Source organism: Lepus europaeus, chromosome 3, assembly GCF_033115175.1.
Source record: "Lepus europaeus isolate LE1 chromosome 3, mLepTim1.pri, whole genome shotgun sequence".
Classification (NCBI taxonomy): domain Eukaryota; kingdom Metazoa; phylum Chordata; class Mammalia; order Lagomorpha; family Leporidae; genus Lepus; species Lepus europaeus.
Genome location: NC_084829.1, coordinates 55,814,339 through 55,829,263, shown reverse-complemented (window position 1 = coordinate 55,829,263; position 14,925 = coordinate 55,814,339). Strand labels below are relative to the sequence as shown.

The window sequence follows — 14,925 nt, the reverse complement described above, 5'->3', positions numbered from 1 at the left end:
GATTTGCAATGTACTTCACAAAGAATCCCAAAAGAAGCAAACTAGAGTTACCTGAATTATAGACATACTGCAGAAGACAATATTGTATCTTTGTATTGGCTATTGATATCTCCTTTCCTCTATTTTAGGTAATCCCAAGTAAACTACCACTTGCAAGCCACTGCTTTGTGCTTTGCTGACTGGCATGTATACTAATATTTCTAAAGATGATTTCAAATTTTCCATCATGTATTTCAGGGTGTCACTAATGATAATTAAACTAGCTTTAGAGAGACAATTAATTTATATATTTTGTAGGAGACACTGAGACTGAGAGTGGATAACTTTCCTTTCTACTGAGTCGAGACCTAAACTGTTTTTCCCAACTTAACTGCGAATAAGTGGAAGTAGAAGTGATGTGAAATACATTAACTACTGGACCATACAAATCTACATTAGGATTTCTTTTTCTGCATTAGCAGGATGAAAAAAAAAATGTATTTCTTTACCTAGAAGAGGGTATGACCACATGGTGGAAGCATTTGTGACACCTCAAGTTCTCCAACTTCCTCATACATTCCAACTGTTTCCTTAATAATTGTGTCTTATGTGAATGATAAATTATTTTTATGTCAGTCCATTGATATTTTATGTATCATCAGTTATAGCAGCAAGTCATAGCTTATCCTCTATTAAAAGTAGCACCTTAAAGTGGTGAGCTTGCCATGGTATATACTTAAAATCTACAGAATTATTATAGCAGTCAAAGAATGAGGACATGCATTTTGGAGGCTGGCTGGCTGGAGATATCTTTTTGTTTTGCAGTGAGAAATAACTTGATGCACTTGAAAAAGTTCTAATATCCATTAAACCAGTAGCAAAAGGTGTGGTGGTTTAAAAGAGCTAGAGTGAAAATATGAATCCTTCACTCCAGAATGTATTGTGCAGAGTCTTACAATAAGTGGTAAGCACAGACAGACAGTGGTAGTTCTTCTACCAGAGATTGGAGCAATTAAAATAAAGGCTGTAACATTGAAGTAATACATTGCTTGTAGGTCCTAAATAGTAAGTAATAAGACTGAGAATTATTTCCACTTATAACTGACCCAGTATTTCCATGTTTAACAAACTGACTCAAATAGGCAGCAAAAATCAGATTAATAGTAATTCTTTATGACTCAAGTCTATTGTTTAAATTAACTTAAATCATTAAATTAAAGAAAGTGGCATGGGGTGAAAAATAAAGGAAATAAAGCATACTTGAGATTAAGGTATGAAAATACCTTTTTTTTACTGTGTATATTGTCACAAAAAGCAAATATATTAGAAATTTAACACATTTTTAGAGATTATATTCCCAAAGAAGCCTTTTTTTTTCTGCAAAAAAGTATATGACTGTTAAGCTTAAAATAAATCTAAATTCCTCAAACTGTTTGAGCAGGTTTGGCTTCTGAAGGCGCCATGTTCCTTAAGGAAGGCATTCTCACCTTATCTACTTCAGATATGGCCATGGATAAACATACTCAAATAGGGTGCTGGTGTTGTGGTATAGCAGGTAAATAGTCCACCTATGACACAGGCATTCCATATGGGTGTCAGTTGGAGTCCCGGCTGCTCCACTTCTAAGCCAGCTCCCTGTTAATGCACATAGGAAGGCAGCAAAAGATGACCCAAGTTCTTGGGCCCCTGCACCCATGTGGGAGACTCAGAAAAAACTCCTGGCCCAGCTCAGACCATTGTGGCCATGTGGGGAATGCACCAGTGAATCAAAGATCTCTCTCTTTCTGTCTTAGTCTTTCTCTGTTCTTTAAATTCAAATAAAATAAATCTTTAAAAGAGATGTTCAAATAGGAGATTTCCAGAGAACAAAATGAGAGCCACAGAACAAATACCCAATTCAGGGTCTAATTAAAGAAATCTGAACTACCAGAGAGGCTTCATAATGCCGACTCAGCATGATCTTATTTCTGTACACCTATGACCTTTTCGATTACAGTGAGCAGAAACTAAGAAGTTTCAGGTGAGCAGGCAACTTTCTCAGCAGTAAATGCACCTGCATCCTGCTCCAGAGTGCCTGGGCTTGAGTTCTGGCTCTGACTCCTGATTTCCAGCTTCCCACCCATGCAGACTCTGGGAGACAGTAGTCGATAACTTAAGGAGTGAGGTTGCTTACACATGAGGAGACCTGGATAGTGTTCTTAGCTCCCAATTCCCGCATTGGCCCAGCCCTGATCATTGCAGATATTTGGGGGAATGAACTTGTGAATGAGAGCTCTCTGTCCCATCTCTCTCACTCTGACTTTGAAATAAATACAATTTAAAAAAAAAATGAGTTTGGGATACATGCTGTAGTGCTGGGTAATTTTTAGAATGTGTGCGCATGCTGGGCTGATGTGGGAAGTCAAGGTAATGATTACAGACATACTTTGTTTAAAAGTGTCCTGTGCTACTTCTGTATGTTTGGGGCAGGAGATAACGGTTATTAAAACTTGCCAAGACTAAGAGTTTGTTTTTATTTGAACATTTTCCCTATTAATTCAAGTTCCCTAAAGACCATTAAGGTTTCTTTAATTCTGTAATCCCATTACTAGAAATCCCTAGTTTTTGGACATGGCATTTGGCACAGCAATTAAGATGTCACTTGGGATGCCTGCATCTTGTTTCCGAGTGCTTGGTTTGAGTCCCAGCTCCTTTGCTTAGGATCTTGCTTCCTGCTAATGTGTGCCCTGGGAAGCAGCAGACACTGGCTCAAGTTTCTGTCGTTGATATCCATGTGAAAGATCCAGATTGAGTTCCTTCCTGGTTTTGGCCTGGCTAAGTGCTGGCTGTTGTGGGTTTGTGGAGAGTGAACTAGCGGGTTGTAGATCTTTGTCTCTCTGTCTCTTCCTATCTCTACCTTTCAAAAAATGAAAAACAAAGGAATGTTTTAAAATAAATTCTAGCTTCAATGGCTAATATTTCTATCTGTAAAGAGAAAGAGAAAAAAATTAAATGTGGCTATCATTGTGTATAGCTGAGATCTATTTTGACAAAAATGTTCCATAAATATAAAGATTAGTTTGCTACTAAACAATAAATGTTATTTCTTCCTGAAAATACCTGCAGGATTGGTGGTGGCAATTAGAGGGTTAGGGGCATGGGTAGCTTTTGAGACATGGAAGATTGCATGGACTAATACTGAGGATGAATAATAGAGACTTTGAATTACTGATTATATCCTTTGGTCTTTCTATAAGATTAAAAAAAAAAATCCCTCTTGAACATTTGCTCACCCTGAGTCTCTGGGCAAATTATTTAAATTCCTAAATCTCAGCTTTCTTGTCACTAAATAAGAGTAAACAATTACTTCAAAGAATGGGTTTTCCATCTCATTACTTCAGGTTACTCAACAGATATGTTAAACATCAGGAACAGAAAAAAAAAATAAATTGAAAGGTAAATATACAGGGGATTGTAAAATTAATGATCCCTGATGGATCCCCCACTGAAAACCCACATTCTTGTGTAGTCTTCACCCATACTGACTCTGAAGTGCACCATGTGATTTGCTTTGTCCAACGGAATATTCACAAATAAATCACTATTGTTTTAACTCGTTTGTTTTACTTAGCAATTTGTGTTACTTAGCAATAAATACCTGATACATCCAGTGATCAGATGGATAAATAACCTGTATACTGTTGATATCAAAGCCACTAAATATGTGATTATAATCTATCATAAAAGTCAGAAATAAAGTAACTTTTTCAAAAATTGTAAATGCACAGAACATAATCAGAAAGTAAATCTTAAAATGGAATAGTAAATACAAAATCATCCTTGCGTTAGATTATCATTTTGTACTGGATAGTAAAAAACAGGTATATATACACACACATATCTATCATATCTCTATCTACCTATCTATCATCTATCTATCACCTATCACTTATCATCTATTGAGAGGGAGAAGTTTTATTTGGGGAACTTACTGAAACATGATTTTCTATGCAGCATGTGCTGGAAAATCTTGCACAAAGCTTCTTCAGCTTGTGTAATGGTCCTACAGGTGCATTGTGCTTGAAGGACTGTCCCAAGGGTTCCGAGGTAAGCTGCTTGACAGTCATCACTTCCGGAACAAATGAAATCCTTTTTGCTTAAGGTGCTAATACAGGTCTCATCATCGTGGCACTTGGCAGTTACAAGCTTCCAGCATTTTGTTTGAAATGTTCTGTAGTGTCTCCTGGGAAAAGAGTAAAAATATAGAACAGTGAAAATTTATATTAACATGTGATGGTCCCTTACTTAATAAAACACTGACATAAAACAAAATGCCTCCTGGATGCCAGCATGTTGTTGAAAACCAAGTTTGTACATGTAAACATGCTTCCAATAGGAAGTGTGGCCAAAAAAAAAAAAAAATTAGAGGAATCTTGTGAATTAGTGTCTCTGTGGTGAAAGAGAGTAAATTTGGGATTCCCTGGATGGAGTTTCCTTCATTACTGATTTTATTTCAATGGGTGATGATTTGCAGTGTGAAATACTTGAGAGATTTATTAGTGACTTTCTTGAAGCTGAATGCAGTTTTGTGGCTATCATTTGGACATTGTCTCATACCAACTGATTTCAAAAATGGCATTTGGTCTTTCAAGCAAGGATTCCACAGGATGGGAGGTATGGTACGTTTTTCAATATTTCTAAAATAGATAATTAGAATTCACAGGTTTTCTAGGTTCTCTGGTAGCAACAGCTAATGTAAAGGGACATTTATGATGTATTTAATGGCCAATATAATGCATTTGAATTACATCCATTCATAAGTTTTCTAAGTATGCATTTGATTCATGCTGCAATAACTTTGAATAAAAGTCTGGATAATGTATAATAATTTCAGTTTTAAACTTTCTCAGTGACAAGATATATTTCTTAATGGAACAAAGGATATTAACCTTCTAACTTTAATTTATCACCTATAGTGATTTTTTGTCCTCTCTATTGAATAGGTTGCCGTCCAGCATCTGTGAAATATCTCAGGGTATACAATATTTGATACAAGTTTATTTGCCCACACGACAACATTCTACTAAAAAATCCAAAGCCACACAGTTTTCAAAATCTCATATTTTTAAAGATTTCTTATTTGAAAGGTGGAGTTACAGAGAGGGAGACAAAGACAGATCTTCCATCCACAGGTTCGTTACACAAATGACCACCAAAATTGGACCAGGCCAAAGCCAGGAGCCTAGACTCTAGATCTCCCATATGGGTGGCAGGGGCCCAAGCACTCTAGCCATCTTTATCTGCTTTCCTAGGCACATTAGCAGCAAGCTGGATTGGTATTGCAGCAGCCAGGATTTGAACCAGGGTTTATATGGGATGATGGTGTCAAGGTGGCATTTTTAACTGGCTGCACCATGATACTGGCTCAAAAACTCTCATATTTAACTCATTTTAAAGGATCAGTTATTTAGTAGAATGGTGAAAATTAATTAGCATATATTGAATTTGTACAAGGGAATACTGCAAAATTCTTAAACATGTAATTCTAAGACCAGAAGAAGAAATATGTCACTTTAGTGCAATTAAGGGTTATATGTAAGTTGTAGACTGAATGTAGATTTTGAAAGTACTGATTGTCATTTGGGAGGCTGATAGAAACATCTGTAACTAAATGCAGCTTATTCTAAAAATATAGGTTTTACTAAATTTAATGTGCATGATTTATCTGCTGTATAATTCATTTCTTTTGGGAATATCATGCAATTATTTCAAATAATGAACTACAGAATATTAATTGAAAATAAAATGCTGGGCTGGTGTTTGGCATAGTGGCTAATACACTACTTTGATACCTGCATCCCATATTTGAGTCTCTGCCATGAATTCTGGCTCCTCCATTTCGGATCTGGATTCCGCTAATGAGCACCCTGGGGAGCAGCGGACAATGGCTCAAATATTTGTGCCCTTGACACCTGTGTTGGTTACCTGGCGTGGATTCTAGTTCTTGGTTTCATCCTGGCCTAGTGCTTGCTATTGTGGGCACTTGGGAAGTGAAATAATGGGTGGAAGATCTCTGTTTGTCTCTCTGTCTCTCTCTATGTTTTAAATAAAAAGGAAGTAAATTAATAAATTAGCACAAAATGGTAAAACAAAAATAGAAAGCCTTGAAATACTAGGAACTAAATATTTGAACTTCAAATGTTTTAAATATGACAAAAATTATAACAATTTTATTTTGTGTTTGAAACATTTTAAGGTACAAATGCTTTCTTTATCCTTGTTGACAGTTTGTATTTTCTCATTTACTCATACAATTTCATGTTTAAGAAAATTAAATGTTTTTGAAAACAATTGAATATTTTGTTTTTATTTTTATGATTAAATTCTCTTTCCATTGAAAAAGGTAAGAGTGTATAAAGGTGTATAAAGAAAAGTTTCTGCAGATGGGTTCTATTATATTTGCATTTTTACCTAATGTACAGCCTCACTTTGTAAATAGTCCTTACCACTTAAAATAAATATGTTATAGAGATTTCCTTTCAAAAACTATCAAACTTTTAAGAAGTATATTTCATTACTTTCTGTAATTCATTCATATGAAAATATAATATATTCTAATTTCTTAACTTTTATGATTGATTATATATAATCTCACCTCCCAGGGTTGTATTGGAAAAAAAAATTGATCTGATCTTTTCAAAAAGTAAAGTAGTCTCAAATTGGGACAGATGCAGAAATTGTATTTTCAAACATAAATATTTGGCTTTGCCCATGTACAGACAGGCTTTTTTTTTTTTTTGGAAAAAAAAAAAAAAAGGTATGTGATAAAGGGCCTAACATCCTGACAAAAGCAGTTTTCCATTTTAAGACTTTTTTCATCTGTATTATATCAAGATTATTTAATATGAGTACTAGAAATCCCCCTAAGGCAAAATTTGATTAAGAAAATGAGAAGATTTTTCTTTTCTCATTAATTACTAATACTGCATATTTCCATCACCTCCATGAAGCATTCAATAAAGGACCATTTATTAGTAAGATGATGCCATTAAGCCCTGGATGCCATCTTAGGCTTTGGCCCCCATTGCCAACTTGCACAGTAAGCTTCAGTCCTAAGCCCAGTCTGACTGGCTAGAAGTCAGGTGACCAAATGGCCCAACCACAAGTGTGAGCTCCACCCCTACCCTAATGGGATTCACTGCTCCCACTTCATACCCCCTGCAGGACTATAACAGGCCCTGCTTCCTACACATGTGTTCTCTCTCTTGCTCTCTTGGCCTCTCCCTCTGGCCTGTCAGGTTTCCTCCACCCAACAATAAACTTTTCCCTTAACTCCAGTGTTTGGTGTTTTTTTTGTGGCGGCCTTACAATATTTGCACATGCTGAAAGGAAATTGAAGATACACCATCATTACTCTTTGAATTAGGGAGATTACTGACGCTATGAACAGGAGTGTCAAATTGTTAAGTCAGCAACAGGAGTCACTATGTACTTACACCCCATGTGGGATCTGTCCTTAATGTGTTGTCTAATGTGAAGTGATGCTATAACTAGTACTGAAACAGTATTTTATACTTTGTGTTTCTGTGTGGGTACAAACTGATGAGGTCTTTACTAATTATATACTGAATTGATCTTCTGTATATAAAGATAATTGGAAATGAAAAAAAAAAAACCTGGTGTTAAATTGGAAATGGCATAGAAAATTAATTAATTTTAAAAAAATATTATGTAGGATCTCTGTCTTTAATGTGCTATACACTGTTATTTAAAGCTATAACTAGTACTCCAACGGTAGTTTTTTTCACTTTGTGTTGCTATATGGGGCAAACTGTTGAAATCTTTACCTAATATATACTAAACTGATCTTCTGTATATAAAGAGAATTGAAAATGAATCTTGATGTGAATGGAAGGGGAGAGGGAGCGGGAAAGGGGAGGGTTGCGGGCGGGAGGGAAGTTATGGGAGGGGGGAAGCCATTGTAACCCATAAGCTGTACTTTGGAAATTTATATTCATTAAATAAAAGTTTAATAAATGGAAAAAAAAAGAAAGAAAGATGGAAATTCCATAAGAAAATATGTGTGCATGTACATTGAAGTATAAAAATTAAGTGGACATTATTGAAATGTAGAGAGATAGAAGATGATGTCTTTTTTTTTTTTTTTTTGACAGGCAGAGAGGACAGTGAGAGAGAGAGAGACAGAGAGAAAGGTCTTCCTTTTGCCGTTGGTTCACCCTCCAATGGCTGCCGCGGCCGGCGCAGCATCCTGAAGCCAGGAGCCAGGTGCCCCTCCTGGTCTCCCATGCGGGTGCAGGGCCCAAGGACTTGGGCCATTCTCCATTGCACTCCCGGGCCATAGCAGAGCTGGCCTAGAAGAGGGGCAACTGGGACAGATCTGGCGCCCCAATCGGGACTAGAACCCGGTATGCCGATGCCACAGGTGGAGGATTAGCCTATTGAGCCGTGGCTCCGGCTCAAGATGATGTCTTTTGAGTATTTATCTTGTATCAGTCTCTACATCAAACAACTTACAGAGGTGGTTAATCCTAGGAATTCTTGTTGAAGAAAATCACCAACTTTGTTTAAGTCAATGTGAGAAGGTATTGATACCACGGGGAGGTTAATGCTAGTGTGCCAACTTCAGGATCTATTAGAGGGAGTCACAAGAACTGTAGTAGTATATTCCATATATTCCGCTACTTGCCACTTAAGTGTTTTTCTTTTTAATTTTTTATTTCATATGGAAGCTTAGAAATATCATGCTATGAAAGTTGAGTGCAAATTACTTCAATGTAACAGAGTAGTACATCAATGATACTGGCTCTAGAATCAGACAAACATAGGTACCCATCTGTGGAAACATCTGGAATTTTTTTCACAGGAATTGCTTTAAAAATATGTTGTCGCCTACCCTTGGGTGGTTAACATATTATTCAGCTTAATTGTTATGGGTAGATGACAGATAGAATCTATTTGGGACATGAGACAAGCAGCATAATCAAACATGTCTACCTCATTTCACTAATTTTAGGAGGTAATATTTTATGTACAACTAAAAACACTTGTTGGTATTAAACTATGACAAATGTTTCCTTGTTGTTGACCTTAAGATTCATTCCAAATATCTCAGTGATGTTAAAATATGTAATGAAATGCATCTTAGAAGCAATTAGATACAATATTTCTCTAGAAATGATTTCTGACATGATAAATGAGTTTGAAAAATCCAGATTGAATTATAAAATTATTTTTTCACTGCTTTTATTATTCATTCAAGAAACATAATTAATAAGCCTTAAGATAATGGATACACATTGACATGACAGACCCTTGAATTAAATTTTCTTGAGAATCTTGACATCTTATATGTTAACTTGAAGCAATATGTCAGTACTCTAGCACTCTGCCTAGATCTTTACCTTTTATCTCATAGAATGTACATTACAGGGAAGCAATTATCTTCGACAAATGTTTACAAGATCTGGAACTACTGTGCAATTTAGAATACTGAGAATAATAGAGTGGAGACAGTGAAAAAAGCTGAAAGAAAGCAGTTTGCCAAGAACCTCCAGGAAGTTGATATCATTATGTTTTTCAGTCTTTTGCCAGTGGTTAAAATAAGGTGACCAATCTCTGAGCTATCACACACTGAGCCTCTCCTCCATTCTAATTTTTTATGTTGATCTTGAAATGAATTGGATATATATGAAATTTCTTTCATTTAAATAAAATGACGTAAAACAGTATACATGTACTGGGAAGACAAATTAATGAGGTTTACTCGAAACAGTGCAAAGATGAATCTAAAAATTACATCATTTTAATGCTGGTTGTTAAAGCTCCTTCAACATTAAATTATCAACGTTACAAATAGTCTTGACTTATCCAGTGCACTCAACATTCTCATTTTTCCTGCATCTTCATACACTTGTCCAATTTTTGACTGCACAGAAGATAAATTCATCTTGAATAAACAACAAAAAATGTGCTATTGAGAGCTCAGTGAGAAAAAGAAAAGGTAAGTATGTTAGAATAAATTTATGTTTCCTAAGAGTGATTACCTGCACAGGTACAATCTGCTTTCAGCTGGCAGCCAGAGTGAAAGTTCTAACAAAAGAGCCAGATCATTCATAACTCTGTTCAAAATCTTCCTTTTTGGTTGGAGTAAAAGCCTTAGTCCTTGAAATGTCCCTCTAGGCCCTAAGTGATCTATGCCTGCCTGAACTTCATGCAGTTACATCTTTAACCTCACCTCCTATTGCTCTACCCTTTGCACACCCTACTCTCTCAACTTTTATAACATGCAGAGCACATTTCTTCCTTAACACTGAGGGTGGTCCATTTGCTTGGTATTTCCTCCCTCAAATACTTACAGAGAAAGGCCCATTCCCTGGCTTCTTCAAGCAGAGTAAAATGTTTCCTAATGGGACCACACTTTGAGCTGAAACTTTTTCAGCCCATTCACAATGCCCTTTATTCTGCTGTTTTTCTTAATCTCCGGAGCATTTGTTCCTATATAATATCATATTCGCTTTCCCTTATTTATAATCTGTCTCTGCCTACAAGAATTTAAGCTCTACTGGAAAGACATTTGTGTCTCTTCTTCGCTGATACCTAGAATAGTAGTAGGTGCATAATATATTGTTTCTACTCAAGAAATAAATAACTAATATTATCCCAATAAACAACGGTATGAGGCTAGGGAGAGAAGGATGGTCACATTCTACATCATGGCTTATGTGTGTGCTGGAGATGTCCAAATTTTGCTCAAGCTACTTTCTTCTTCCTGGTGTCCAGCCTAATACAAAAAGAATTTATTTTGAAGTTTGTAGACTCACTTTTCCAAAATTCTACAATGGATAACAAGCTTACAAAATCACACCAAAACACAAACAAGCAAGAAACCGGTATATAAGTCAAACACATGAACCAATTCATTATTCCAACTCAAATATATAATTTTAACAATGCTATTTCATGGCTATCACATCTTGACAAGCTGAATTTCTGTATTCCAAAATCTTACTCTGCATTTGAATTTCAAAAAGCACACTACACATGTAACACAGATTTGAAATTATGATTTGTCTGGTTTTATTTACACCATGTTGGATGATGGTGGGAACTGTAGCTAAGGTAATGAGATCAAGTGTTAGAACTGGACTATAACAAATAAGGTGCAGAAATAAGAAAGTAAGGTATGCGTGTTCTACTCACCTGCATAATTCATCATTTCGGCAGCTGTGAATTACATTGAGGCAAGAAGGGGGTGGAACTATGTTCACTGCACATGGCTTGCTGTGAAGAGCTTCTTTGGACTGCTGACAAGGTATATCAGATTGAGCACAGTCACAAAAAGCCAACATCTGGGCAATGTTAAAAGGCATATTTTGATAGAAGAACCTTATGGCTGTTTGGCAGTGTTTCACATCACACAGAATTCCATTTGCTGAGCAAGCTTTAAGGTAAAGGGCCAAATGTGCATTACAGACCACATCTCCTACACACGCCTCTGTCACTTCCAAACAGGATGGGATCCCTTCGAATCCTGAAAGCAATGATATGCTTTGGTCGTAGAAAAGCCAACACAAAGCTGTACATACAAAACTGCAAAATACTCTAAGAAGTCTGGGAGCAAAGTATAATGATGTACCAATCTGCTATTTCTGGAAAACATTTCTCCCTTTTTTAAGAGTAAGTTTGAGTTTGCTGAGACCTAAGTAGTGTGGTATTTGAATCATCTTTCTTCTAAACTGAATATATATTGTGACCCAGGGTGATGGGAAGTGTGTAAGGCCAAAATTGAAAGGGAAGAAAAATTTCTGAGTTCAAATTTCTCAAATGTAAACAATAAATCTCCAGAAATTACATTTGAACTATATAGTTTATGAATGGGAAGTTCATTGGCTCAAGTTAAAAAGATTCTAATTCTATTGCACTATTTCTTATGGTGGTAGGATCTCCACATTATTATTCCTGTATATAAACATGTTTACACTGAAAAACAGATATATGTAAATGTCCTCCCCTCACCACTGCATGCATATTCAAAACCAGTTGGTCCTAAAGTGTTTAATTTATATGATCAAAATTGGCATGAATTTTACTTAGGACCTAGTATATGGTTATATTCACAAGTACATCCAGAAATAATTGATGAATGGGCAAAACGGTTTGAATGTCATCAATGGAAGAAATGTAATAATTCTGTTGCATCTTGTTGTATTAAAACTAGTAAGCAAAATAATTTTTTAAGAACTCGCACATATTTTAGAAACTGGCAATTACACTTTAAATAAGTTATATTATCTAGTATTCACAGTGCAGATAAAATAATAATTTATACATTACCATGATAGGAGAGTGTCGTTAGATTCCACTTCAGTTCATTATCCTCTTTCATGTTATCTAGAATGGAAAAAGATAAATTATTATTGCACAATTTTCTAAATTTCCAAGGAGAATATGTATTACATTTATGAAAGGAGAATCAAGCAAAAATACTTAAAAGTTCATGAAATGCTAATTTAGTCCTTGATTTTCAAAATTAGTGAGGTACAGATGAAGAAAACTAAACCTCTGAAAAATCATTCAGGTGAGTTGAAGATCACTGCTTGGTAGATTCCGTTACTTGAAGATTTAAACAAATGCTATCATCCGCACCATGTGCTTTGAAGTAAACAAAGACTGTCTTTCATGGAGAATAGATGGAATATTGTCAGAACAACAGCAAAACTGTCCTATCCTAGGAACATACCAATTAGATCAGAATTCAATTTGAAGACTATTTCTCCTCTGATTGTATTTTTGTCTGAGTTCTTAGGAATTATAATTATAGAATTAGAAAATCTTATCAATGCTGGTGGACTCAATGGCAATCTAATTTGAACACCTTTGATTCAAGAAGCATTTGTTGAGTCTTTGTTATGCACCACTTGACATACTAAGGATGGAAATCTGTGGTCCTTTTGGCTAAGTTCCCCATAGCCTGGCAGGAAGCATAGATAAGTAAAGTCAAGCCAACATAAAATAAAAGGAGCACAGATAGCTGTATGCACAGAGTAGGGAAATAGTATGGCCAGATTTTCATTTAAAGTGTAAGTTAAATTTTGTGATTGTCTATTAAGATTAACTTTTGTTGTAATGTAAATGTTCTTTCATAATTCACTTTGGCCCTATCCAGGATACCTCTTCATATTTTTTGCCCACCAGTGTATTGCACATAATTGATGATACATTCACAGGAAAATTCTTCTTATTCCCCAATGTATCACAAACTTTTCAGAATCCTTGTATTACTCTAATTGTTCTAGTAAAACATGGTTCTTCATTTGTCTATTGATCAAGTCTCAACTCAGTCATTTCTTCTTGAATCCATTCTCCTGTTTGTTTGATGAAGACAAGTGTTCTTATTTCTGTGCATTTAAACCACAGCAGAAGAAATTCTAATTTAATAAAATGGCTTTTGCACTAGACCCAAAAGTCTGAAGTGTACACTAACCATTCTGTTACAGATTAATTATCTCTGCATTGGGACTGATGGGTGAGGCTGTGCCACTGATGAAAGACAACTTAAGAAGATATCCTTGAGACACAAATACTCACTGCTTTCATTCAACATGATGGGCCAAAAGTTCATGCCCTCCAAAATGCACATGTTGAAGATCTAATTCCTAGTAGGGGTGCCCTTGGAGATGGCATCTCTAAATAATGGAGGCTAAGTAAGTGGCTCTCAAGTGAGAGGATTAGTGGCCTTATAAGCAGAAATATTGGAGAGCACTCTCTCTGCCTCTCTTCTCCACAGCCCTGAATCACACACCAAGGAGGGGCCATAGAAGGACATAATTAGAAGGCAGCTAGCTATCTAGAAATGTGTAAGAGAGAAGCCTCACCAGGAACAGACCCCGCTGAACATTGTTGCAATACTTTCAGCCTCCAGAACTGTGACAAAGCTACCCAGAATCTACTATTTTGTTAATAGTAGCCAGAGAGGCCAGCGCTGCAGCTCACTAGGCTAATCCTCCGCCTGCAGCGCTGGTACCCCGGGTTCTAGTCCCGGTTGGGGCGCCGGATTCTGTCCTGGTTGCTCCTCCTCCAGTCCAGCTCTCTGCTGTGGCCCGGGAAGGCAGTGAAGGATGGCACAAGTCCTTGGGCCCAGTACCCGCATGGGAGAGCAGGAGGAAGCACCTGGCTCCTGGCTTCAGATTGGCGCAGCCCACCTGCTGTTGCGGCCATTTGGGGGATGAACCAACAGAAGGAAGACCTTTCTCTCTGTCTCTCTCTCTAACTGTCTAACTCTGCCTGTCAAAAATAAATAAATAAATAAAATAGTAGCCAGAAAATACCAATCTACTTACTACCTGAGTAATTATTATTCACACACAAAATATTTTTAGTGTTGGGAAATTAATTCTATCTTGGGTGGTATGTTATTTTCTATAATATGAGAAATATTTTACAATAATGTTTGAAGATTTGTTTATTCATTTGAAAGCAGAGTTAGAGAGAGAGAAGGAGACATGCACATGCACTCACACACACACCAGAGAGAGAGAGAGAGAGAGAGAGAGAGAGAAAATCTTCCAGCTTCTGGTTCACTCCCCTAAATGACTGCAATGGCCAGGGCTGGGCCAGACTGAAGCCAGGAGCCAAGAGCTTCTTGTGGGTCTCCCACATGGTTATAGGGGCCCAAAGATTTGGGCCATCTTCCACTCTTTTCCCAGGCGCGTTAGCAGGGAGCTGGATTACAAATGGAGCAACCAGTACTCAATCGGCACTTATATGGGATGCCAGCACTGCACACAGAGGCTTAAACTGTTGCACCACAGCACCAGCCCAAACAATAAATTTTCTATACATGAAATGCTAATTTCTTATATAATATATATATGTAAAGAGTGTATTTTTAACTCTAGCTTAATTACCAGCACTCTAAATACAATAAGCGCTGTGAATAAATAGAAG

At 36.5% G+C, this 14,925-nt stretch overlaps 1 protein-coding gene across 1 annotated transcript in view; it reads right to left on the bottom strand.

Annotated features, from left to right (window-relative positions):
• Window positions 1–14,925, bottom strand: part of GFRAL (GDNF family receptor alpha like) — a 52,448-nt gene that overhangs the window by 21,999 nt on the left and 15,524 nt on the right. Inside the window, exons 3-5 of the mRNA XM_062187217.1 lie at window positions 12,313–12,369; window positions 11,179–11,509; window positions 3,951–4,201 (exon numbers count right to left, since the gene is read on the bottom strand). Coding sequence (XP_062043201.1) covers window positions 3,951–4,201; window positions 11,179–11,509; window positions 12,313–12,369 — 639 coding nt within the window. The remainder of the gene's footprint in view (window positions 1–3,950; window positions 4,202–11,178; window positions 11,510–12,312; window positions 12,370–14,925) is intronic.